Source organism: Rhinoderma darwinii, chromosome 4 (assembly GCF_050947455.1).
Source record: "Rhinoderma darwinii isolate aRhiDar2 chromosome 4, aRhiDar2.hap1, whole genome shotgun sequence".
Classification (NCBI taxonomy): domain Eukaryota; kingdom Metazoa; phylum Chordata; class Amphibia; order Anura; family Rhinodermatidae; genus Rhinoderma; species Rhinoderma darwinii.
This window is the reverse complement of record NC_134690.1, coordinates 345,348,216-345,374,980: the sequence shown is the minus strand read 5'-3', so window position 1 is coordinate 345,374,980 and position 26,765 is coordinate 345,348,216. Positions and strand designations below refer to the sequence as shown.

General features: G+C 39.9%; 1 protein-coding gene across 1 annotated transcript in view; it reads right to left on the bottom strand.

The window, feature by feature from the left end:
- Positions 1-308: 308 nt before the first annotated feature.
- Positions 309-26,765, bottom strand: part of FBLN7 (fibulin 7) — a 42,178-nt gene continuing 15,721 nt past the window's right edge. Inside the window, exons 3-8 of the mRNA XM_075863749.1 lie at positions 25,740-25,910; positions 16,276-16,401; positions 15,815-15,952; positions 13,401-13,538; positions 2,053-2,191; positions 309-923 (exon numbers count right to left, since the gene is read on the bottom strand). Coding sequence (XP_075719864.1) covers positions 551-923; positions 2,053-2,191; positions 13,401-13,538; positions 15,815-15,952; positions 16,276-16,401; positions 25,740-25,910 — 1,085 coding nt within the window. The 3' untranslated portion in view covers positions 309-550. The remainder of the gene's footprint in view (positions 924-2,052; positions 2,192-13,400; positions 13,539-15,814; positions 15,953-16,275; positions 16,402-25,739; positions 25,911-26,765) is intronic.

Genomic DNA, 26,765 nt, shown 5'->3' with positions numbered 1-26,765 from the left:
ATTATAATATGACCATAAATAAGGTAATAATGTGCTTGGTTAACAAGTATAGGATATGTCTTACATGTTTCTCAGTTGTTGTATATGCCCCTTTAACAACCAGCATCCGTCAGAGAGTAATATTGGAATGCTCTCTTCCAGAAACAGCACCACACCTGCCTATAGGTTGTGTCTGGTATTGCAGACCAGCTCCATTGAAGTGAATGGGCTGAGCTGCAATACCACACACATCTGTAGACTGATGTTAAACTGTTTTTGGAAGAAAGCAGCCATGTTTTTCTAACCCTGTACAGATTTTACAACTTACTTAAATATCGCTAGGAATTCATCATTATTGAGGTAGTGTCAACCTTCAGTAATGAATTAGTCTTCAACCATGACATTGTGGAATCCATATGTACTGTATACTTAAAAATAAACATTTGTATTGATTGTGAGGTAAATGAGAGTATTTTGGCAATTTTAGTTCCGATATCCATTCTGTAAACCGTAATTTACCGTCTTCCACAAATCTTGCTGCGTCTTAAGTTTATTCTTCTCTCACCTTATCTTAAAAACTGTGAGGTGAAACAAAGACAGTGATCTTTGAGACATGCTTCGCTTGGAACATGCGGTCTAAGTACTCAGACATGTCCACATCCACTTCTATGGTCTGGGGTCCTTGAAGGCTTTGAACAAGTATAAGTTCTCCTGTCTGTCGATCTGATCTTTGCATGACAAAGTTCCCTCTGCTATTTCCTCCCACTATTCCAAATCTCAGGCTGTCTGGACCAGGTCGCCCTGGTGCTGATGCTGTTGCCATACGAAAGAGTGAGACTGGCGTGGGTATATTTGAAGGTAAGGAAAGGTAATGGAAGGAGATGGTCTTTGGTGCATAATGACATGACCGACTGTCCATTGGACAAGGATTTCGTTCACATTGGCTGTGAAGAAAAAAAATAGAGCTTTATTTAAATGATTTTTGTCAAATGAGCGGAAGTATTCACATGAGACCGCTACCATCATTTTTTTCAGTAACAATCCATTTCCCCAGTCAGAAGAACCATGATAGAACCACACAAGGTTTATCCATCCAGTGCTTGTAAGGAATGTGATTATATATTAATAGGAACTTGTAGACTCCTAGTCATATCTTACCTCCGTCTTGTAGATAGTTATAAGTACCATCTATAGTGTTTGAGGGCGGCCTTGGAAATCCAAGCAAATCCAGTGACCAATGAAATAATTTCTCTCCTACCAAATAATCCCCTTGCCCATTCAAAACTATTTCTTACTTAAAGGAGTTGTCCGGGATTAGAAAACCAGTGGTGCTTTCTCAAGCAACAGTACCACACCTGTCCACAGTTTGTGTTTGGAATTGCAGCATAGCCCAATTCACTTCAACGGACTGTAGCTGCAATACCAAACACAACCCATGGACAGTCATGGTACTGTCTCTGGAAGAAAGCAGTCATTTTTTTCTAATCCTAGATAACCCCTTTAAAGATGATTTTGCAGCTCTCTTGACACATCTGATTCAGTAAATACTTGCCTAACCTATGAAATAACAATTCTGGAGCATTGTTTCTTAAAACTCTGCATTGTGCCATTCATTTGTTATTCCTATTGGACATTTAGGAATAACAATAATGATGTCGGAAGGGATTCCTAATGAATTATTACAATGGGAGACTGTTTTTCATTGGAGTTTCCCTTTTAGTTTTTGGAATAATATATATTTGGTATCTGGTTTATAATTCACCATTTTTTATCCTTCTATTTACTCTAAATTTCAACAGCTTTAGAGCAATCAGAAAGTCTCTTTTATTCCAGAAATGTAAAAACAAATTTCTAACCAAACTTTCCAAATGTTAAACTTCCTTTCCAAACATTAGGTGCATACATTTTTAGTGCTTTCTGCAACATGAGGGTCTATATGAAGTGGGAGCGACTCTCTAGTGTAAATGAAATCTGTTGCAACATAGGAGATTATATGTTACAGTTTTAGGGTATTTTATGATTCATGAGAATAACTGACCTCCTACTCAACCATGTTAAGGATTCTCTACTTACATGGGTGATGTCTTCACATAACTGATATTCCCATTGGGTTTTGGACACTCTGGGAGGACACACTGAAAACCACCCGCAGTGTTTATGCACATGGAATGCTTTGTGCAGTTGTGTAGTCCTAAAGTACACTCATCTATATCTGAAAATGACACAACACAATAATGTCATGTTAAATTTGAGTTCTACATATAGACCATTACACTAAGACATAAAGATTTGTTAAAGATAACATCTGTGGTGAGAAATTATAAAATCAATAGAGATGGTAGGTTCAAGATTTAACCGGTTCAGGACCGGGCTATTTTGAACCTTCATGACCAGACACTGTTTAGCCATTTTTAGGACACGTTAGTTATACTTCTAGTACTTTTTTATAATAACGTGTTTTTTTTCGTAGATAATGCTGTTTTTTTCAGCATTTTTATACACATCTTTTTGCTATTTTACAATTTTTAGGCTTAGAGTTTGAAAATAGTAAAAAATATGCTTTTTTACTTTTCAGCTAATTTTTTCTGGTAATCTACCGTAAATTTTGATATATTACATGTCTATTTTAGGGTAATTGGCTCAGGGCTAGCATTACGACAATGATTGGCATGGTGAGAATTTATTTTTTTGGGGTGGGTATTTTATGTGTATTTATTATTTAATTTATTTTTACTTTATTTTACTTTTATTTTTTTACCATTATGGCTTGTCCATCAAAGGAAAGAAAAAACCTTTGTGAGACCTAATATTTTTTTTCTTTTACACCATGTTTTTTTCAAAGTAACTGGGGCTGCATAGCAGGGGAAATCAGTGCCGCATTTTTTCCGGCTGGAATTTCAGTCGGAAAAAATGCAGCAGAATACAGTAGCAGTATAGTGGATGAGATTTAACAAATCTCATCCACATGCTGCGTAAAATTTCCGAGCCGAAATTGACCTGCGGTGCGTATTTTTCAGACCTCAGCATGTCAATTCCTGATACAGAAAGTGTGCAGAATTGCGGCGTTTTTCATAGGAGATGTCTCCATCTCCTAACATTTGGAACAACGCAGTAATTTACGCACCATTTTCTGCCACAAATACTGCAGGAAATGGTGTGTTTTTGCCGCAGTGGAAAGCCTTTGACTTTCAACGGAATTGCTGCAGAAATTTTCTGCAGCGATTCCGTTGTGTGTGGACAATCACTTATAGTGACTATTTGTTGGAGTGAAGACTACGAGTGGTCTTCTGTAATTTTGTTTATTTAACACAAAAAATAAAGAAAATGACTGAAGAACACTCGCAGTCTTCACTCCAACAAATTACCTGCCTGGCGCCGTGTCCTAAAGCTACACCTTTTTCTTCCTTTCATTCGAGTCCTTCTCCCTGGGCATTATGAATTCGCTGTGTGATTTTTCTCCACCAAACAGTATTTCCTTAGAGGAGCGCCGTGTTGTCCTCTTCTCCCTATTGTCACTGTTAGGCCTGTGGTGGGTCTATGACCCAGCAGCAGCCTTCCACTAACGGCATTCCAGTGATCATGTGACCAGTCATGTGATCACCGGGACCACTAGTGGCAGCCTTTATTTTATACACAGTGCTCATTGTTCAAGAAATCACAGAAGACAGAAGCAGTGAAAACTGCTTCTATTTTCTTTCCACGGTGTAGTCTATGACTGCCAGGCTCCCAACATTTAGCTGCAGGATCATTCAGGCAGCCAGCTAAAGCCTGCACCGTAAATATACTATGGCGCAGGTTTTAAGGACCTTGACCGCCCGCCGTACAATTATCGTGGGTTCAGCGAGTTACGCTGTTTACGTAACTCACGACCATATAACATTTTTCATTGTCGGAATTTACCTCATTCAGCCGCAACACACAGTGGCTGGACGGGGTTTAGGAGGCCCCTTTCTGAAGATAGGTGCCGGTCCCAGAGGTGGGACCCGCATCAATCTGACATTTATGACATATCCTGTGGATATGTCATAAATGTCTCTTGTGGGAAAACCCCTTTAAGGAATTTGGAGACTCAATGGATAATAGAGTTTTGAAAAATGTTTAGAAGATATGTTTTCCTGAGAAATCCAAAGGGCAGAAGTGCTAGCGGAGCATAATCAGTTGATGCCCACATTACTTCGGTAGACTGGCAGGTTATTAGACTGGCCTCCACAGGAGCCTGTAGATACAGCAAGGCCAATGTTCATTGCTAAGAATGGCCTGAAAGATCTTAAAGAACATGAATTACAATAGGAAAAGTTTTTACGAGAGTTTCCCTTTAGATTGCTAACTATAGGCAAAGCTGATTTAATTATTAAGAAAGTCATAAGACATACGCTTGATTTAGGTCTTGCATTTAATTTGATTATTTATTCGGATTTAGTATTTGAAGTTTCATCTTAATACAGTAAAAATATAATTAGGTATATTGGAATATTTACTACAAATAACTTGATGTAACTGTAGATAACCAAAGCTGCATTTAATTATAGCCGGAATAGTTAATCTAGGAACATAAGAACATTAATAACAGTTTATGAGGTAACGCTTATAAATAGAAATATCTGGTATCAATTATAAAAATGTGTGCAAAGTAAAACAGTGTTGTTAGCCTGTTCTTATATTCACTATTCTACAGTATACTTACCGTATATATTCATATTCTATTGTCTAGTGTATTTTTTAATAGCCAATATCTGAAATTTATATTGAGATACCAAGTCTATGTCTCCTAACAATAAGTAGAATGCAAATTGTAACATATTGGTTACAGAAAGATTATCGCAATGCCATTAGTAGATTTAGAGCATACGTGATGTTTAGTGGCTATTATTTCTATAAGAAACCAGAGCGCTCCATCTATGAAGTCGGGTAATCACTTTGCCTTAGGGGAGAAACCGATAAGTGTGTTGTACTTCCTATGAGGTTGGCAATATGGGCACTGCAAAGTGTCTGTCTAGCACTAACGGCCTACTAGGTGGATGGCCCTATGGACACCACTTTGAGGCTTGATCACACTGCCATTGGAGACTCCATTTGAAGCCTCTTTGTGAAGTTCCATCATATTTCAAAGCAAAAATAGCACAGCATGCGTCGCTATTCTTGCTCACAAACGCCAGAAACCACGACAACACCCCGCTGGACTCCATTATAAGCTGACTTTCAGCCTTCGCTTAACTTGAAGTTAACTTGGAGCCAATGTTTCCATCAAATTTCCATCAAATTTGACAACAAGAATAGCATAGCATGCAGCGCTATTCTTCCCGCCAAATTACAGAAACTACAACAAAACCCTGCTGTACTCCATTATAAGTTAATGGGGTCCGTCATGATTCGTTGAGATCCATTGTACGACAGATCCAACACAGTGTCATGGCTTCTGTTATAAACAGGAGCCACAATGCATTTGTGAACAGAGACTTACATAAAATCTCTGGTATGGGCACACTATGCCCACCACATACACTTGTCCATCATTTCCATCCACAGAGGTGGCACTTTTTCCACAGCAGGCCACTTGTCTGCCCCTTATATAGAGATCAAGGAATAATTGATTCTTAGGCTGGAATACTTCTGTTGGTCATCGTGCACACTTCGAACCCATATATAATAAATAAAAATGGTACAATACGGATAATACTCTGGTTAACGTTGGCTACATATACATATCTCTATGTAGTATTTTAGTGCACAAGGGTGTACTGTTCTGAATGGGATATGAGTCTGATTTATTTACGCCTTAATATTCCCTGCCACCGGCTTCATGATTATATTTATACCCAGTGCTACCCAGATGATACAGCAGTGTCACACAACTAAGTTACTGAAAAGGAGAATACTGTATCTGCTAATTGAAGTATATTGAGAAAATGGCTGTTTCCTAATTCTTTGTGAGAAGTAATGCTCCAAGATGGGGTAACACTTTAATTCCACTGCTAGTAGTATTCAAGAATTAAACAGAAAAGTAGACACAACTGCGTGTGCGTACAGTCTCTCATGAAATATTTAATCTCCAGTTAAAGGACAGATTGTGTATATCTGCCAAGTGTATTAATGAAATTATAAAAATAATGTTCATTTTGACTAATCATTTATGCCAGAGGCACATTTGACATAATTGAATAGTGCGCTCAGGTATTTCTTTCCAAGGAAATCATCCGTGGCATTTATAATGTGGAAACTTTCGATATTAATTTATTTATACGATTCTGATAATTGGAAACCGGGTAGACAAGTTAAAACTAGATTGTAACATCTGGTAATGGCTTTTGTTGATTGGAGCGTCCCGAATTACACATTTTGGACAATTATCCAACCCTTTCGGTTCACCTTTGGCAAATCCCTAATATACTTACTATTGGAATTGATATATTTTGCCATCGGAGCATTCCAATAAAAGATACATGGCTGCCGAGAATTAAAACTTCCCACACCATTGACTTTTAGTGCGGCAATGCTACACATATTCTTACTCTTTTCACAGTGTGACAGAGAAATCAGCGGGTATTTGAATTCCCCCAACTGTGCTATTGTATTATCAGAACACTCCAGCTGCTAAAGGAAGCAATAATCCTATATATTAAAGAAGTTCTTCATTTCATGTTATGATTTTCATACTTCATAGGGTTTACATACAAGAAATTACTCATTGTAGAATGGGGCAGTTGGCATTGAATAATGATTTTGGCTTGGGGGGCGTGGCTTGGCGTGCAACGGGAGCAGTCGCATGACTTGAGAGCTCCGCTGTGGTTCCGTGCTATATTGATCCTGTGAATATCCTGATCGTTCCTTACCTTCATCATTACGTCCCGGAGATCCAGGCAGCAGTCGGGTGGTAAGAGTGGAGTTATGGGCCCCACGAGAGGTCAAACGGCCACGGAAAAGCTACAGAGCTATGCCCGGGAAGATGTCAAAGATGGCGGCCGTGCTTCCCTGCAGCAGCGCTCAAAGGGCAGTGAGACGCCTGGCGGGACGACATCTTCCTCAGCGGTGGTGGAGGAGACAGAGCCGGAACCTACCCCGACAGAGGTGATGAACAAACTCCTGGCAGCCATATCAGCATGCAAGACCTCGCTGACCGGTAAGATGGAGGAGGTGAAAATTGATATAGGCCTCATCAGGCAGGATATGCAAGCCTTGAGAGAACGAGTGACACATGTGGAGGATAGAGTGTCTGGGGTGGAAGACAGGATGGCGGCCATGCCACGTGCGATTACGGATCTGGAATCCGTGACGGAGTTATTAAAACAAAAAAATGATGATCTGGAAAATAGGCTGCGCCGGAATAATATCCGGATAATAGGAATGCCGGAGAAATCGGAGGGCCAAGATCCGGGCGAATTCATATCTAAGTGGTTGAAAGAGATACTGCCAGATGCACCTTATTCGCAGGCCTTTGCAGTAGAAAGGGCGCACAGAGTGCCGGCAAGACCACCTCCACCTGGGGCCCCTCCGAGGCCGATGCTGGCCCGGTTGCTTAATTGTAACGACAGGGACATGATCCTACGTCAAGCCCGCCGACTGCAAGGAATTAAATATAATGGCGTTGCTATATCCATATTCCCGGATTTCTCGGCTGATCTACAAAAGCGCAGAGCTACGTTTATGGCGGTGAAAAGACGGCTGAGGGAACTCAATATCCCATATTCTATGGCGTATCCTGCAAGGCTGCGGGTAGTGGATAACGACCGTTCTATCTTTTTTAATTCTCCGCTGGAGGCCGACGATTGGGTGAGAGGGAGGAGATCGCCCCGCCGCGTGTGACCCCTTTGGAGGGTGAGGATGGAAAGTGCTGGAATTTAAAGACGATGCTGGAGTTTCTCATGCGCCTGATGCAGGCTAAAAGGTTTTCTTTTTGCTGGTTGATCTCCTGTGTTTAAGGAGGGATTCCAATGTTATGGTACATCCAATTTGCAGTCTTATCCGGCGGGTGGATAGATCCGGAGGCCCTGAAAAGGGTCATTCTTATCCTCCCCGTTTCATTTGAATGGACTGCCGGGACTACCAATCTGTCACCATTCTGTTCATGGAGCTTGGCCTATAGTGGGAAGGAGTGATCCGGCCGAAGTGAAGAAGGGGTCCCAGTTGAGAGACTGCAGGAGAGATCCGGGTATATGCGCAGGAAGCATATTACGGTTAAATATTACTGATATATTGTTTACACTGCTGATTGTTTTATAGTCCTCCTGTACGAATTTATGGAAAGGGCTTGAGAAGTAATATGGTGTTTTAAGATGTAGATAGGGAAGGATACGTTAACACTGCCTAATAGCACGGGGCCTTCCCCGTTACTCTTTGGTGCCACGAGGAGGGCATGATTCGGCAATGGCCTATGTATCATCTCGCATTGCCGATACAATTTACTGTTTATATGTTAGTTCTGTCGTTTATGTTTTTAACGCCGTATTTAGGCGAAATTATACTCATTTATGAATGCAAATGTCTAAAAAGTCACACAGTACAAAGAAGGTGGGGAAAGGTCACTAGTGAAAGTATATTGGTATTATGCAGGAGTCGGGAGCCATCTTCCCTCCGAGGCAGACATAGTTTCCGGCCTCACTAATGGCGTCTATACCGATTGTGTCTTGGAATGTACGGGGGCTGGGTACCCCGAGGAAAAGGGCAGCCATCTTTGCATGTATCCGTAAATTTAATCCCTCTATAATATGTCTGCAAGAGACGCATTTAATCCCAGACAAAGCGAGATTATTGCGTAGACCTTGGATCCAATGGGCTTCACACTCTTTTCATACGTCATACTCCCGGGGGGTATCGGTATTAATCCACAAATCTCTGAGGTGGGAAGCGGTTAAACTTAAAGTGGATAAGGAAGGTAGATATGTGTTTATACATGCTTACATTGACACTATACCATTTGTATTACTGGGCCTATATGTTCCTCCTCCGGCGAATATACAGATTTTACATGAGGCTGCCGCATTTGCTGCCGCTTACCCACAAGCTACGGTACTGGGCATGGGGGACCTTAACATGGTCATGGATCCCAAATGTGATAGATTTAGAGGAGAAATGGATCGTGGGGTTGCATTGGTGGCTCCAACAGAGTTGAATTTGCTATTTCAAGAAATGGGTTGGATAGATATATTTAGGTGCAAACATCCGACTGTAAAGGTATACTCATGTCATTCTATCGGTAGGAATTCCCTGTCCCGTATAGATTATATCTTTGGGAACGCTCTAATGGTTCCGATGGTAACGGATGTTTCTTATGAAGTAAGGGGAGTGTCAGATCACTCTCCGATGGTAGCACGTTTCAATCACCCAGGACCTGTGAGGATTGGTAGCTGGAAAATTCATCCATTCTGGCTCACCCTGATAGGGCCGCAAGATCGTATACCAGATCAACTGGAGGTTTTTCAAGATACCAATAACTCGTGTGACAATCTTAATATTTTATGGGATACTCTGAAGGCCTACCTTAGAGGCTGCTTGCGTTCTACAATCTCCTACATAAAAAGGGAAGCGGCAAAGGAAGAGGGTCAACTGGCACAGCAATGTAAAACATTGGAGGGCGAGTATATAGAAAACCCATCTGAAGCAAACAAACATGCATGGCTGACGTTGGGCCGTAAATACTTATTATTACTACAAGAAAAAGCTGATAGGAAATAGTTTTTTGCTCGGCAGACCTATTTTGAACTGGGAAACCAATCAAGTACATTGCTGGCTCATTTAATTCACCACAGCTCTCAGAGCTCAGCAATACTTAAGATTAAGGACAGTCAGGGCCGTGAGTTGACGGATACCCCTAGTATAGAAGTTCGATTCACCCAATTCTATAGGGACTTATACTCCTCGCAGTCTACGTATGAGTGGTCCGAGTGTGTATCATACTTGGAGGAATTGAAATTTCCACAGTTAGATGAGGCAGGCAGGGATATGTTAGAACTCGATATCACGGAAGACGAGGTTACACAGGCATTGAGGGATATGTCGAAGGGTAAGGCGTCGGGCCCGGACGGGGTTCCATTGGAGGTGTATCTTCGTTACTCTGACCAGCTCATCCCCCCATTATGCTCTATGTATTCTTATGCCCGGAGGGAGGGGAAACTACCGGACAGTTTCTATGATGCCACAATTGTAGTGTTACTAAAACCTGACAAAGACCCTAGGGACTGTAGTTCTTACCGCCCTATTTCATTACTGAATCTAGACTACAAGATACTTGCAAAGGTATTGGCAAATAGACTGAATAAGGTGATATTACAACTCATTCATCCGGATCAGGCAGGCTTTATGCCGGGGAGGTCCACATCTGACAATATACGTAAGGTTCAAATTTTGGCTCAAATAGGAGAGGCACTGAAGGAGGATTGGGCAATGGCATCTCTTGATGCGGCCAAGGCCTTCGATTCCGTTGAGTGGGCATATTTGTTTGAAGCATTACAGAGGTTTGGTTTTGGCCCGATTTTCATTAAATGGATAAAAATCTTGTATAAGGATCCGAGGGCACAAATTTTGATTAATGGTATAATGTCTCCTTATTTTCAGCTCCGTAGAGGTACCAGGCAGGGGTGCCCTCTCTCCCCGCTATTGTTTGCAATAGCTATTGAACCTTTGGCGATACGTGTAAGAACGCACCCAGAATATAGGGGAATAGTAGTGGGAGGACAAGAGGAGAGGATTAGTTTGTACGCCGATGATGTGATATTGTATATGTCATACCCGAAAGACAACTTGGGGCTAGCTATTGAAATCCTGAACCAATTCGGTAGATTTTCTGGCCTACATGTTAATTGGAACAAATCATTTTTCATGCCTTTGAAGGAAGGGGGTTGGGCGGAAGCTGAACACGGCCTGCAGGTAGTGTCGTCCTTTAAATATCTGGGTATTATCATAAACAGAGACCATAGGCAAGATCAAATCACCAACATACTGCCTCTGTTAGACTATATCAAGCTCAAATTCAGGGTGTGGGGGGCACTCCCACTGGCAGTGACGGGTCGCGTAAATTTAATTAAAATGGTTATTCTGCCAAAGTGTCTGTATGTTCTGGAGCACGCAGCCATACCAGTATATAAGGCATTTTTTAAATCCCTACATGCATTATTCCCGGCTTTTATATGGGGATCCAACAGATCCAAACTTAGCTTGGCTACTCTGCAGAGACCTAAACAGGAGGGGGGAATGGCACTACCGGATTTGTTTATGTATTATCTAGCTGGGCAGTTGAGATATCTACAGCTCTGGACAGGGTCGGACCCGTTACCAATGAGGGAACAGCACCTCGCTACATATTTGCATCTAACGCACCTTTGGCCAGTGCTAGAAAGCTCCCCGGGAACTTATAAAAGAATGCTCCCAATCCAAAAGGTGGCAGTGCAGGCATGGACGGCGGCCAAACAAATTCATGCATATGCAGATATACAGGTGGACATGCCACTATGGGATAATCCCCTTCTTCCGCATCTAATGGAGGGGCAGGCCCCCTCTTTCTGGGGTGGCCTTGGGGTGTTTAGAATTGGGGATGTGTATACAGATAATGCCATTAAATCCTTTGCGCAAATGCAAGAGGACTTCCAAATTCCTAGGAAAAGCTTTTATAGATATCTGCAGCTGCGACATGCTCTCACAAGTCAATACCCTAGGTCAGACCACGAATTCTCACGATTCCCTTTGATTGGAGTTTTTAAATCACAGGGCCCCCGGGGGCTGATCTCGGCTGTCTACACGGCCCTTATACATGCTAAATTGGCCAATGTCAAAATACCGGTAAAAGATAAATGGGAGAGTCTGATACCAGATCTGACAGGGGAGGAATGGGAGGATGTACTTTCATCTCCTATGTCTGTATCACCGGCGGCAAATAATAAAATGATTCAATTAGCTATAGTTCATCAGAGTTACCTCACGCCGGTGAGGCTGCATAGAATGGGCAGATATCCTAGCACTGAATGCCACAGGTGCCGTTTTCCCAGATCTGATTTCTGGCATATGATCTGGGATTGTCCAGTGGTGGCCTCCTTTTGGGGGGAGGTGTTGAAAGTGGTTGAGGAAGTGGTGAAGCAGCCGATCCCCTTTTCACCCAAGATTTGTCTATTTGGGGTGCTGCTTGAAGATCAGTGGCCATTCCACATACGTATTTTATTGCGAGAAGTATTGTTCATGGCAAGGAAAACCATCGCACTTCGGTGGATGGATCAGAGACCTCCTAGGGTGACGAAATGGAAATCGTTGATCAACTCTATTATTCCATACGAGCGAGTATTATATAAGAAAAGAGGGTGTATTGGTAAATTTTATAAAATTTGGCAGATTTGGTGTGATTCACCGTGTACCCTGTATACTCCGAATAGATTTACAGACCTGAGGAACCAGTTGCTGCAACCTTGAGAAGGACGGATGTTGCATGATGGGTTACTTATAGGATTTCTATATTTTGGATGGAATAACTCAAATTGGCCTGGGAAAGTATTATGCCCGCTGGGATGTTATTATGTTATTACTGAGGGTTAACTATGCGATCTATTAGGTTATGACATGTTAAATACCACCATAGCCAATATGCATCTGTGTTCAAAATTTGTATGACTACATAAATGTGTTTATTTTCTGTTATGTACTATGGACATTTGTATTGTACAATTCTTTCAATAAAACGAGTTTAAAAAAAAAAATAATGATTTTGGCTTCCATGTGTCAGAGGAAAAAATCCTAGAAATTCATTTTATGTGAGTGCCCAAGTGGTTTCCTAAGACTTAAAGCTGTCATTTCCTTTTTAACAGAGTTCTGTCATTATATTGTATTATTATTTCTTGTTTATTCCATCTTTAATGCTATTTATGTGATACCTGTATGTACAAATGGAAACAATATTCCCTTGTAATTGTTTGTATGGCTATAGGTAATTCCTCTGGGGAAAAAAAACAAATAAAACAAATTTTCCCAAAATGCACTACTAATCACCACTCATACAATACAAACAGACTGGCAACTGGCATACCCAGAGCCTGTGTCAGGTGCCTGCTTTCTATTAAAAATACCACGTTTAGTGCATTAATACCAAACAAAAGATGACTAGGGACTATCTTTGCTTTATAAAAGAAGGCACCAAACCCTGAAAATCAGTGCACAACCAGTAATACATACAGAAACATAACAAGGAACCATGGGGTCCCATAGCAAAACTTAGAATGAGGCCCCATTTGTCCAAGACCACCATCAGTAACAAATTTGTTTAAGATATAGGTTAAGGTTATTTTTCTTCACTGTCCCCTGTGTCCTATCATTATCTATCCCTCACACCTGAGGCTCCTTTAACAGTGGATTTGGGCTCCCTTCAACTGTTAGGTCTGAAAGCAACTGTTCAGCCTGCAACCATGGTAGTAATGCCCATGAACACACATAATTCACACTAATCTTACCGTCACAATTTTTGCTATCACCAAGAAGTTTATATCCTGCAGGGCAAGCACATCGATAAGATCCAGGAGTGTTGATACAAGCATGTACACAAAGTCGGGTTGTTCCTTCTGCCTTGAACATCTCACATTCATTAACATCTACACGAAAACACACATTCATAAATAATCATCCTGTCATATATCCACCGTCAGTACTGAAACTTATAGTATGTTGACCTATACTATACAAAAGAATTATTTTGCATGTGTATTTCACATTGTCAGAATAAACATTCTTGTCCCAATAGACTAAAACTAAAGAGCAATAACTATAATAACATGTTTGTCCTATAGTGTGCAAAAGAATAGACTTAGGCCTCATGCACACGACCGTAAAAACTCCCGTTATTACGGGTCGTAATTATGACCCGAAATAACGGGCTCATAGACTTCTATTGGCCACGGGTACCTTCCCGTTTTCTTACGGGAAGGTGCCTGTGCCGTTGAAAAAGATAGAACATGTTCTATTTTTTTATTTTACGGGCCGTGCTACTATACTTTATAATGGGAGCACGGCCTGGAAAAACGGCCGGCTGCCCGTGGCCGGCCGTGCCCGGCCATGCCCGTAATTACGGTCGTGACGTAAATACGGGTCCTTGGTCACACGTATTCGACCCGTATTGCATCAGTTTTTACGGACCCGTGCCCGTAAATACGGGTCCGGTGTCACCCGTATTCCACCCGTATTTACGGGCACGTTTTCTCTGCAAAATTACACTGCAGTAATCGGCAGCCCTTCTCTCTATCAGTGCAGGATAGAGAGAAGGGACAGCCCTTTCTGTAATAAAAGTAAAAGAAATTCATACTTACCCGGTCGTTGTCTTGGTGACGCGTCCCTCTCTTGACATCCAGTCCGACCTCCCTGGATGACGCGCAGTCCATGTGACCGCTGCAGCCAGTGATTGGCCTGTGATTGGCTGCAGCGGTCACATGGGCTGTAACGTCATCCCAGGAGGCCGGACTGGAGGAAGAAGCATGGAGTTCTGGGTAAGTATGAACGTCTTTTTTTTTTTACAGCTTTATCTATATTGTGATCGGCAGTCACTGTCCCTGGTGCTGAAAGAGTTACTGCCGATCGTTTAACTCTTTCAGCACCCTGGACAGTGACTATACACTGACGTCGCCTAGCAACGCTCCCGTAATTACGGGTGCACACACGTAGTCACCCGTAATTACGGGTGCCCCATAGACTTCTATGGGCCTGCCCGTGCCATAATTACGGCCGGAAATAGGACATGTTCTATATTTTACGGTCGTGTGCATGGGGCCTGAAACAAAATAAACTTAGTATTGTAATGAGGACTTCAAAAAGGACTCGTGTGTGGCTGCGCTAGACAATCTTGTCCCAAAGGGGCACATAATGCATTATTAAAGAGGCTCTGTCACCACATTATAAGTGCCCTATCTCCTACATAATGTGATCGGCGCTGTAATGTAGATCACAGCAGTGGTTTTTCTTTTTTGAAAAACGATCAATTTTGACAAGTTATGACCTATTTTAGATTTATGCTAATTACTTTCTTAGTATACAACTGGGTGTGTTTTTACTTTTTGACCAAGTGGGCGTTGTAAAGAGAAGTGTATGACGCTGACCAATCCAGGACGCGATGTCTATTCACAATCCCGACACTTCGGTAACGTTTGTGTGGGACTTAATGACAGCAAGCGTGATCTCACGAGATCATGCTGTAAATGACAGTACAGAGTGATCTCGACGTGCTGTGTGAGTAAGTCCAACACAAACGTTACCGAAGTGTCGGGATTGTGAATAGACATCGTGTCCTGGCTGGAAGCAATGTCTATTCACTCTCAAGACACTTCAGTAACATTAATGTGTGAGTAAGTGACAGCACATCATGATCTCGCGAGATCACGATGTCTGAGTACATGAATGGAGAGAAGTGTATGACGCGGATTGGTCAGCATCATACACTCCTCTGTACAACGCCCCCTCAAAAAGTAAAAACACGCCCAGTTGTCTATTAAGAAAGTCATTAGCATAAATCTAAAATAGGTCACAACTCCGTCAAAATGTATCATTTTTTAAAATAAAAACCACTGCTGTGATCTACATTACAGCGCCGATCACATTATGTAACAGGTAGGGTACTTATAATGTGGTGACAGAGCCTCTTTAAGGAGGGATTTTAGCAGGTTCTTCCCCCTTACTGCTTATAATGTTCTTGCATCGCTATTCACCAGTACCTTTGAGTCTATCAATAGTTGTCCAGTATTAATAGATAAACCTGTTCATTGAGGACCTTTGATTAAAGATGCTCTGTACGCATTTTTTCTTTGGACATTGTGTACATAGTTGCTCTTTTTTATATGTATTATCTCTTTATTATGTAGATATGGTAAAATGTTTTACTTACCTTGACATAAACTGTTTTCCGGTGTGCCACTCATCTGAAAGCCAGGATCACAGCTACAATGCTGAGTGTGGTCTACTCTTGTACAGGTTGCTTTGCGGCTTAAAACAGCATCATTGACCACTGGCCAGTCGGATGGCGCTAAACAGACCGGTGGGAATAAAAATAAATGTAATTTTTGTAGTTGTATGGGATTAGAAAAAACATGGTTGCTTTCTTCTATAAACAGGGTCACTCTTGTCTGTAGGGTAAGTCTGGCACTGCAGCTCAATTGCATTCAAATAGATGGTACTGAGCTGCAACAACTGATATGACCCCTGGACAAAAGTAATGATGCTGTTTTTGGAAGAAAGCAGCCATGTTTTTCTAATTCCTTTAACAGCTGTAGCATACTAGAAAATATTCCACACCTACAAAAATTACCTGTTATATTATTATATTTTATTTCCATAAATATTCTATACCTGTTGGTGTTTTAATCTGGCAGTTGGCTCCTCTCCATTCTGGAGGACAGTTACATTTGTATTGATTGGTTCCTTCCACACATGTCCCTCCATTTAGACAGGGTTGGCTACTGCAAGGCCGGATGTCTAAAAACAAATATATGAGTCTGATGTCAGTAGGGACAAAATAAGGAGTATTAGAAACGCTGTTGCTTAATGGTATTGTCTTATTCATGAACATATGTCACAATGAAGACTGTAAGAAGCATCGAGATAACAATAAATGTGTTGAAAAATATGCCTATGATTGGTAAAGCTGTTTTAGGGAATGCAGTCTATAAATGGAATTGCATTGTAAACAAGAATTAAGTTGACCACTTTCTTTGCACATTTCTATTACAGAGTATAAAAAGTATTTATAGAACTGGCCAAATTGACATAATACATTTATGTCTTTTTTAGTGATTAATTAATCCAGAGCATTGGCAACCAAATAACAGCTAGGTCTTTGTCCAGTCTTGCCCTTGCACAATTACCACTGTCTAGACATCCTTAGACAGTACCTAACTAATTTAACTAATTTACAAGGGTCTACTAAAAGGAAACAAGACATATACGGTACTTGCATTATACTTTAGTAAATATCAGAGGAATAACTAATAATTATCAGATTACGTATTTGGTGTTCTTCAGCTCCCTTTTCAGAGCATATAGAGCCTGTAGCTATAACAAGACGCCGACCGGGCTTACCTGAACAGCCAGTGACCCTCTCCTTGTCTCTATGCCTCCTTATAGTTGCTTGCGCAACTGTATAAGGCCTCATGCACACGTCCAAAATTTTTATCTGCAATCACAAATCCGTAGTTGCGGATAAAAATACTGATCCATCAATATCTATGGCCCACGGACACCTTCCCGTATATTTACAGACCGTGCTCCTATACTTTATAATGGGAGCACAGCCCGCAAATGCAGGTGAGAGTCTGCGGCCGTCCGTGCCCATATTCATGGACCGTACACACGGTCCTTAAGATGCATGTCAACTAGCTTCTTTGGATTTTGTCCTTTTGTGAAGGTGTTTATCATTTACTATTTTGGATTTGACCCAGACTGTTTCCTGACTTTGCCTTTGAATTGCTGCCTGCCCTGACCTGTATCTGTCTTATCGTGTTGAATGAACTCTGCCAGCCCAGACATTGGATTTGCACGACCTCCCTTCTGGTTATAAACTGTAGCCATGAGCAACTGCTAATAGAGACTACTCTGGGAATGCAATCTGAGCATCCCGTGCACCCTTGTGAGGGGCGTTTTAGGGTGAAAATTGCAAAATATCGTAGACTCCGCCACCAATTTTATTGTAAGCAAAATCGAATAGTGACATAGAGTGACACTCTTTAGTGTTATTTGCATTTTTAACATGCCTAGTCTATTGTATACAAGCAATAGAAATTAAAGTATAAATGAAAAAATCATAATATCACAATTACAGTGCAAATCATTCAATTAAAAATAAAATAACATTTTAGTCTGGAATCGTCTTGATGGTCGACTATAATCAATTTACACACACGGATGTAAAGCAGTCAGCTGAGTTTAGGGAGAATGTAAGAAACAACTTTAAAATTGCCTTGAAGGAGCTGGACCTGTGAAGAACTTCTGTGAAGACTGTCTGTAACAAGAGAAGCATGGGTATAACTACCAGGGTACCAGACATAGGAGCTGCTATTGGGCTCAGTAGCCAAGAGGGAACACAAGAGGTGTGGTGTAGTTACGGATCACAGTGGATGTTAGAAGGGTCAATGGAGATTTTAATGCAGATCGCTGCATAACCAAAACCTTTACATACTCTAGCTATCTTGCTGCCTAAGATAATCATAGAAGAGCAGAACACCATTCTAAGATTTTCTTGGGGCCCAATGGTTGCCTGCATAAAAGACATATTTTCTGCATTTTGATTGGATGTTAGATCCACAACTGTGGAAAATCAACTGCACCGGACCCGTGCTAGGACTGTAGATGCCAAATTGATAGATCATTCTCCAGATATTTTTTAGTTAGCCCACTTTAAATAAAATACATTAAAAGAAGCATATTAAAATAGAAAAGTATACAAATGAAAAGTGTAATTTTAATATTTTCAAAGAAAATAAAAATATGGAAGAAAACATGTTGTATTCTGAATAACAGTTACGGTCGAATTTAGATATCTCGATTACAACACAAGATGTAATTTTGGCTTCATTGAAAGCAAGGTCTGGTTAACTTTAAAATGGAACAAGTGACTTTCTGGGATTGTAATCACGGCTGGAGCCCAGACATTAGATATAGTTCTTGCAAATTATACATTGACTTTACGACTATAAAATGACTATATACTTTACACTGCAATGGAGTAAAATAGATTCGACAGACATATCTAATAAAATTATGCATAACTTAGAAAGATTTCCATTTGACATAATATAGCAGTAATAAATATATTTATGAGACCCTACACTTATTTTCAATTGAATTTTATGTGATTGTAAAGATTATAGTAGAAACTGCAAGCAAGACACATTGGTAATAAAACTTGAGTCGAGTTACTAAACTGCGTGATATGTAACATTCTTCAAAATCTGGGATAAGCTTCATTGGCATACCAACTCACCTATGGGAACATCAGCAGTACTGAGAATACTTGAAGAAGTAGTGGTCCCTGGGAAAAACATGTAAATTGCGGCTTATTCTTTCTAATGAGAGTCAGGATTCTAGTGAGACTTTATCTATGGAACCTAACATAAGAAATAAGATGCTTGTGCTATGCTGATGAGGTTCAAAAGACAAATATAGACTTGCCCGTATAGGGAGTCTCTCCGGGACCACTTCTTTCCGTTCATGGTCAATCAGTTTGATGTCCCAATGGACAGTTTGTAATTTCCCTAACTTTTCTTGGTCTACAATTATAGGTCCCAATGATATATATAATTTGATCCCATTCCCCTTTAATTCTGGGGGTAGTCAGAACATTTCTCTGTCAGTGTCCAACTCCAGGCCTTCCTTATAATCCCTTCTGGGTTTCCCTATTCCCTGAAATAATTTGCCAGATTTTGAGCTTCACACTCAAAAGCCTGTTGTGTGGACCAGTATTTTCCAATTCTCAGGAACTGTCCTTTAGGGATGCCCTGCTTCAAATAATGGGCATGTTACTCTCCCGCCTAAGAATGGAGAGTAAATGTTGAAAATTTGGGGTGGACACACTCTCTAGTGTCCTCACACAATCCCCCCTCCCTTCTTCTGGTTAGTGCCAGGAGAAGAAGGGGTTTGAATCTTCAAACCTCCTACACTGTGTGCCGCCATTTTCTGAGGTGACTGCACAGTGTAGGAGGATTAGATACAGTGCTCAGCAGACAGTATAACAGGAACATACACGAACATAATACACACATCACATACACTGTCATTTAAGGATACCCTGCTTCAAATAATGGGCATGTTACCCTCCCACCTAAGAATGGAGTATGTTGCAGTACTTTTTCGTAACACAGATGTTTCCAGTGTTCCTGACTCCGTTTTTGCAATATTCAGATCTAGTAAAGTAATACTGGTGGTGCTAAATTCAGAGGTGAACCTCAGGTCAATGTTCTTGACATTCAATTTGGCTACAAGTACTTAAAATTCTCTTTTGGCACCTTTCCAGAGGATCAGTATGTCAACTATAAAGTTATATTGCAGTGTATTGTGCAAGTGATCCAACAATTGTATGTTTAAGTCCCCTAGTGGGACTAATAAAACTGCAAAAAGTACTTTTATAAAGTTTTTAAAGAATATAGGGAAAAAAAGTTCAAAGAAAAATTATTTTCTCATAAACATAGTTGGTATCTCTGCTTCCCTTGAACTATTACAATATTCCATTATTTAATCCCACAGGATGAACGATTTCCCAAAATAATTAAAGAAAGGGATAAGAAAAGTCATATGTACCCAAAAAAAGGTACCAATAAAAACTACAGCTTATCCTGCAAAAAAACAAACCTTTCATCGGAAAAATAAAAAAAAGTTATGGGTTTCAGAATATAGTGACAAAAAAATATTTATTTTTTAACAAATTGTTTTTATTTTGTAAAATAGTAAAACAGAAAAAAAACTATATAAAGTGGTATTTTCATAATCATATTGACCCACAGAGTAAAGTTAACATTTTTACTGCACGCCATAAACACAAAATCCCCAAAACAATGAAGGAATTGCTGAAATTTTTTTTCAATTTTAAATTACAAAATAATTTGTGAAAGTTTCTCAGTACATTATATGGTGCATTAAATCGTGCCATTAAAAACTACAACTCCTGCAGGATAAAAAAAAAAGCCCTCATATGGCTTTGTTGACAAAAAAAATATAAAAAGCTATGGCTCTTGGAAGACAAGGAGGAAAACACAAAAATGAAAAAATGGAAAATGGCTGCAGTGGGAAAGGGTTAACTACAGACAAATCTGTCAACTGTTTACTGTGAGAACAGTGAATCTATGGAATAGCCTACGGCAGGAGCTGGTCACAGCAGGGACAGTAGATGGCTTTAAAAAAGGCTTAGATCATTTCCTAGAACAAAAAAATATTAGCTCCTATGTGTAGAAATTTTTACCTTCCCTTTTCCCATCCCTTGGTTGAACTTGATGGACATGTGTCTTTTTTCAACCGTACAAACTATGTAACGATGTAACTGAATGTAGCGTGAGAAGGAGACATGCTGTCAGTCCACATGACCATTTAACAGAGATACAAAATCTGTCAACCTACACACCCTCTTATGTATCCTACCGATCTTCAATCCTAGCATGAAACATGTAGCCATTGGGGAATAGGGGTAAGTAAGGGACAGGTTACACACCCTCTGATGTATCCTACCGATCTTCAATCCTAGCATGAAACATGTAGCCATTGGGGAATAGGGGTAAGTAAGGGACAGGTTACACAAAACTTTTTGTATTTATATCAATCATAAGTTATGTTTTGAGCACCAGTCTCTTTTTAAAAAAAAAAACAACACAATTTTAGGGTCTGCAACTTACCTTTACTTTTTAGCATTGTAGTTACGAAATTTTCTTTTACAAATCTACTGTCTTAAATTATGGGTTAAATGGAGTTCACCTGGCAACCTCCTCTTTCCACTTTAAAAATCTAAAAAGTATCAAATTAACATCTGTAAAATATATTATTAGAATATTATTCTGTCTTTTCTTCAGATGCCCAAAACACTATATTTGACATTTAACAGAATATTATATTCCATAATTGTTACTTATGTACGAGGAATGTCTATACAGAAAGAGTCAATGAATGCCACATGGCAAGACATTCCCAAGTTTCTGCCAAGAAACTGATTCATCCTGCCATTGATGGCATAGTCTAAATATCTAAGGACAAATAGACCATGACGTTACTCAACAAAAAGTCAGAAGCATTAACCTATGCGTCCTTCAAATTGTTTCTCCACATACACTCATCTTTGTTTCTTTCTAGACGGGGATGCTTCCAAGTGGGCAGTCATCAGTTTCATGTGCCAGAGATGAAATTAGATAACACTTACAAAAAGAACCATCAAGTGAAAAATGTACAGGTGGAAAATCTGTAGACAATATCAGCCTCTTAAACTTTGTGCTAGGAAATTCCTTTTTTCATGGAAATCACCAATAACCTTTTGCATTAGAACTAGAAGAACTGAACAGATTTTGATTCAATTTCAGGCTGATAGAGAACAACTATTGTGTCTGTTTAAAAAAAATATAAACCAATCACTATAAATGTGTAAAACTTTAAAGAGGCTGTCACCAGATTAAAAATGCCCCATGTCCTACATCATTTTATCGGCGCTGGAATGTAGTTAACAGCAGTGTTTTTTATTTTGAGAAATGATCTTTTTTCAGCAAGTTATGACCTTTATTACATTTATGCAAATTAGTTTCTTAATGCCCAAGTGGGCGTTTTTTAACTTTTAACCAAGTGGGCGTATTACAAAGAAGTGTATGACGCTGACCAATCAGCATCATACACTTCTCTCCATTACACCCAAGCTTGTTTCACTGAACAGCGTGATCTCGCGAGACGTCACTTCCGCCCACAGGTCCTTCATCCCTGCGTCTGAAGACTGAATATAGATCGTCTCCAGGTGTATGAGAAGTTACAGTCGTCGGATCTGCAGCAGCAACGGAGGAGGCAGCATCACACAGTGCAGGTAAGCATATAGAACTCCCTAGAGACGAAGGACCTGTGGGCGGAAGTGACGTCACACGTGATCACGCTGTTCAGTGAAACAAGCTTCGGTGTAATGTAGAGAAGTGTATGATGCTGATTGGTCAGCGTCATACACTTCTTTGTAATATGCCCACTTGGTTAAAAGTTAAAAAACGCCCACTTGGGTATTAAGAAACAAATTTGCATAAATGAAATAAAGGTCATAACTTGCTGAAAAAAAATCGTTTCTCAAAATAAAAAACACTGCTGTTAACTACATTCCAGCGCCGATAAAATTATGTAGGAGATAGGGCATTTTTAATCTGGTGACAGCCTCTTTAAAGAATAGAATGCAGCCAATAACTACCATGTGGATAAAACAAAAATTGCATTATACCATTAAACCATTCACTGCTGAAAATTTGGGCGCTGTACTTGCTGAGCTGGCGGGACAAGTTTTGTGTTTTTGCAATGCTTCAGTTCAGGAATAATGTCATTTTAAACTGAAATTCTCATCATGTCATAAGTCACGTCACTTATATATTCTTAAAATAAACACCCAACTACACTCAAAACTGGGTTCTTCCTCTAACAATCTTTGCTGCTGCAACTTGGGTCCAAAATTTAAATGATATGATATATAACACAAAATCATGTTTTTTTAGATATAGTTCTCATAGAGATTTGGTATAACAACCACAAAACCCATCTAACCTACAAAAAACAGATTGCCTCAAACATAAAAAATACTCCACACATCTAGATTTGCATGACAGAGCCTTAAATAATGACTATAATGTTAACCATACAGAACCATGTTTAAGCACATGTGAAGAATTTTTGGGGTTAGAGTACTGACGTTCAGTTGAGGTGGGGAAATGAGAGGTTAGTGGGATGTTTGGAGGGAAAAGGATTGAACTGGGAAAGTGGGGCACTAGTGAATGGGGGTGCATAGGATTCTCTGATTTTGACAGAGTAGTAGCGTCTATCAGAAGTGAAGAAATTTATTAAAAGCAAATAAATACTGTGAGCAAAGGATGGTGTCACATTCATATAATATGTGGGCGTGTGTATCTTTATCCCTCTTTTTTTCACTTGAATTACATAACCAAAGGCATAACTAGAGGCTCCTTGGCCTCATGCAAGATCTGTAGTAGGGCACCCCATCTATTATGGGCCCTTTATAATACTAGTGTCTCATGTGTTAGAGAGGCTCTCGGTTGCCCTCATTAGGGCCCAGATGCGACTACTACCTCTGCACACTCTATAGATAAAACCCTGGACATAGCCTTCACATAGTATCCAATATACAATAGCAAACAACACAAACAGTGCAGTTGGAACAGGGTAAGTAATGGGGGCAATAGATACAATTAGAAAAGACACCTAATAATCTGCAATGCTGCACACAGCAGAAAATATATTTCCCTTTCTCCTACAATACAGTATGGAAACTTGGCTTTACATAGGTTCAATTTCTTCTTAAATGATACAGACTTTCAAAAATCAGAAAAAAAGAGCAAATAAGAATACCCTAAATGCATTTTGGAAACAAGGCCAAAGGCTTGGGACTCGAAAAGGCAGAAAACAACTTGTTCTATTTTATCTGTAGCTGTTGGATTGCATTTCACATTTCCTGATTTCAGGATGACTTAGAAACCTACAAAGTGAAGCCCCTTCTTCTCTAAGAAAAATACAAAGACCTGCAAAAAAAATTTCTTTGGCCTGTATTTTCAACTTTTCAACTAGTGCCCCACTAATAAAAACTACAGCTCACCACGCAAAAGATAAGTCCTCAGATCACTCAGTCAAGGTAAAAGTAAAAACGTTATGGCTGTCAGAATATGGCAACACAAAACTATTTTATTTTTAGCAAATAGTTTTTTTTGTATAAAAGTGGTAAAACCTAAAAAAAAATATATATAAATACATATAAATTTGATATTGCCGTAATCGTATCAACCCATAGAATAAGGTGAACATGTAGCTTTTACCACCTGATGAATCTTGTAAAAATAAAACCCCCCAAAAATGGTGTAATCGTAATCGTTGTTTTTTGCCCATTTAACTACACAAATATTTTTCACCAGTTTTCCAGTACATTACGCAGTACAATAAATGGCGCCATAACAAACTACAACTTGTCCCGCAAAAAAATAAGCTCTCATATGGCTTTTTGAAGGCGGAGAGGAGAAAACTAAAATGGTCCGTGTCCTTATGGGGTTAAAGATGAATAGGTATTGCATCCGTTTTCTAAGTTTATGTTTACTTATTTTTTTACAGCAATGTTGATCAAAATGGGAGTGCTAGTAAGAGATGCTAATAGGATCAGGTAGGCAGTTTATGAGAACAGAGATGGCAGTGAAATTAATAAAGCTGTGATTTTGAAAACAAATTCCAGACATGTCATAAAATTAGCCGGTTTATGGATGTGAATTTATAATAATTAGACACAGTTTTCCAATAGGTATTTGGTATACGTAAACACTGAATTGACAATATCACATTCACCTAGGAGTGAAGCGCAAACACAGACACAAGACCTGTGAAGAGAAGGTCAGGTAAGGCTTCGTTCACATCTGCGCTAGGGTCCTGCTCCGACGTTCCGTCTGAGCTTTCTGTCGGAACGGGACCCTGAGTGACACAAACGGAAACGAAAGGTTTCCGTTTCCATCACCATTGATTTCAATGGTGACGGATCCGGTGCCAATGGTTTCCGTTTGTCTCCGTTGTGCAAGGGTTCTGTAGTTTTGACGGAATCAATAGCATAGTCGACTACCTTTTGGTTTCCGTTTATGTCAGTCAGGGTCCTGTTCCGACAGCAAGCTCCAAGTGCAGATGGGAACAAAGTCTAAGAAATGTAGACTACTGTTCCCTCCTTGCTGTGTGGATTCATGGGGGGTAATGCATTGTTGTAACACAATAGAACTTCTTACCTACCCAACACTGATTGGTGGATATCTTTCTTTGATGATAAACTACCTTGAAATTTTTCCACATGTTACAAATCACTATGGATGTGAATGGCTGATTCAAACTAGTGATGCTCTTCTACTAATTATCCATTGATCAGAAATATAGTAAATTTGTTTTGGGTACATAGTAAACTTAATATATGAATATACGTCATTTACGCTTATTCTATTCTCATATACATGCCCCATTCTATTACAATAATATAAATTATACCGCATTTTTTTTTGTAAACATTTATCAAAATCCCTTTCTCTTTTCTGGCCCTAACTGAAGCAGTAACAAAATCCCATTATAAGAACCTTTGCAATGTGGGACATTCTCCGTCCAGGTTCCATTCTGCTGACACAGTCTGCTGCTTGCACCAATGAGCTGGTATCCAGGATCACATGTATAGTGGACCTCATGATCTGTAAGATATTTGGAACCAAATTTTCTGCCGTTTTCGGGAGCTCCAAGTGAAGGGCAAGAGACTGAAAAAAATTACAAAACAATCAGATATGTTGCAATTTTAAGTGATATTGACTTCAGCGGCTTCCCTTCTAACCCGTATGTGCAAAAAAAGTGTTTGGTGAAGTGGGTGTTGCGTTTATTTTTGTTCCTGTATACTTAAATATAAGTTTATATATATATATATATATATATATATATATATATATATATATATATATATATATATATATATATATATGTATATACACACACTACCGTTCAAAAGTTTGTGGTCGCCCAGACAATTTTGTGTTTTCCATGAAAACTCACACTTATATTTATCAAATGAGTTTCAAAATGACTAGAAAATATAGTCAAGACATTGACAAGGTTAGAAATAATGATTTTTATTTGAAATAATAATTTTCTCCTTCAGACTTTGCTTTCGTCAAAGAATGCTCCATTTGTAGCAATTACAGCATTGCAGACGTTTGGCATTCTAGCTGTTAATTTGCTGAGGTAATCGGGAGAAATTTCACCCCATGCTTCCAGAAGGCCCTCCCACAAGTTGGATTGGCTTGATGGGCACTTCTTGCGTACCATACGGTCAAGCTGCTCCCACAACAGCTCCATGGGGTTGAGATCTGGTGACTGCGCTGGCCACTCCATTACAGATAGAATACCAGCTGCCTGCTTCTTCCCTAAATAGTTCTTGCATAATTTGGAAGTGTGCTTTGGGTCATTGTCCTGTTGTAGGATGAAATTGGCTCCAATCAAGCGCTGTCCACAGGGTATGGCATGGTGTTGCAAAATGGAGTGATAGCCTTCCTTATTCAAAATCCCTTTTACCTTGTACAAATCTCCCACTTTACCAGCACCAAAGCAACCCCAGACCA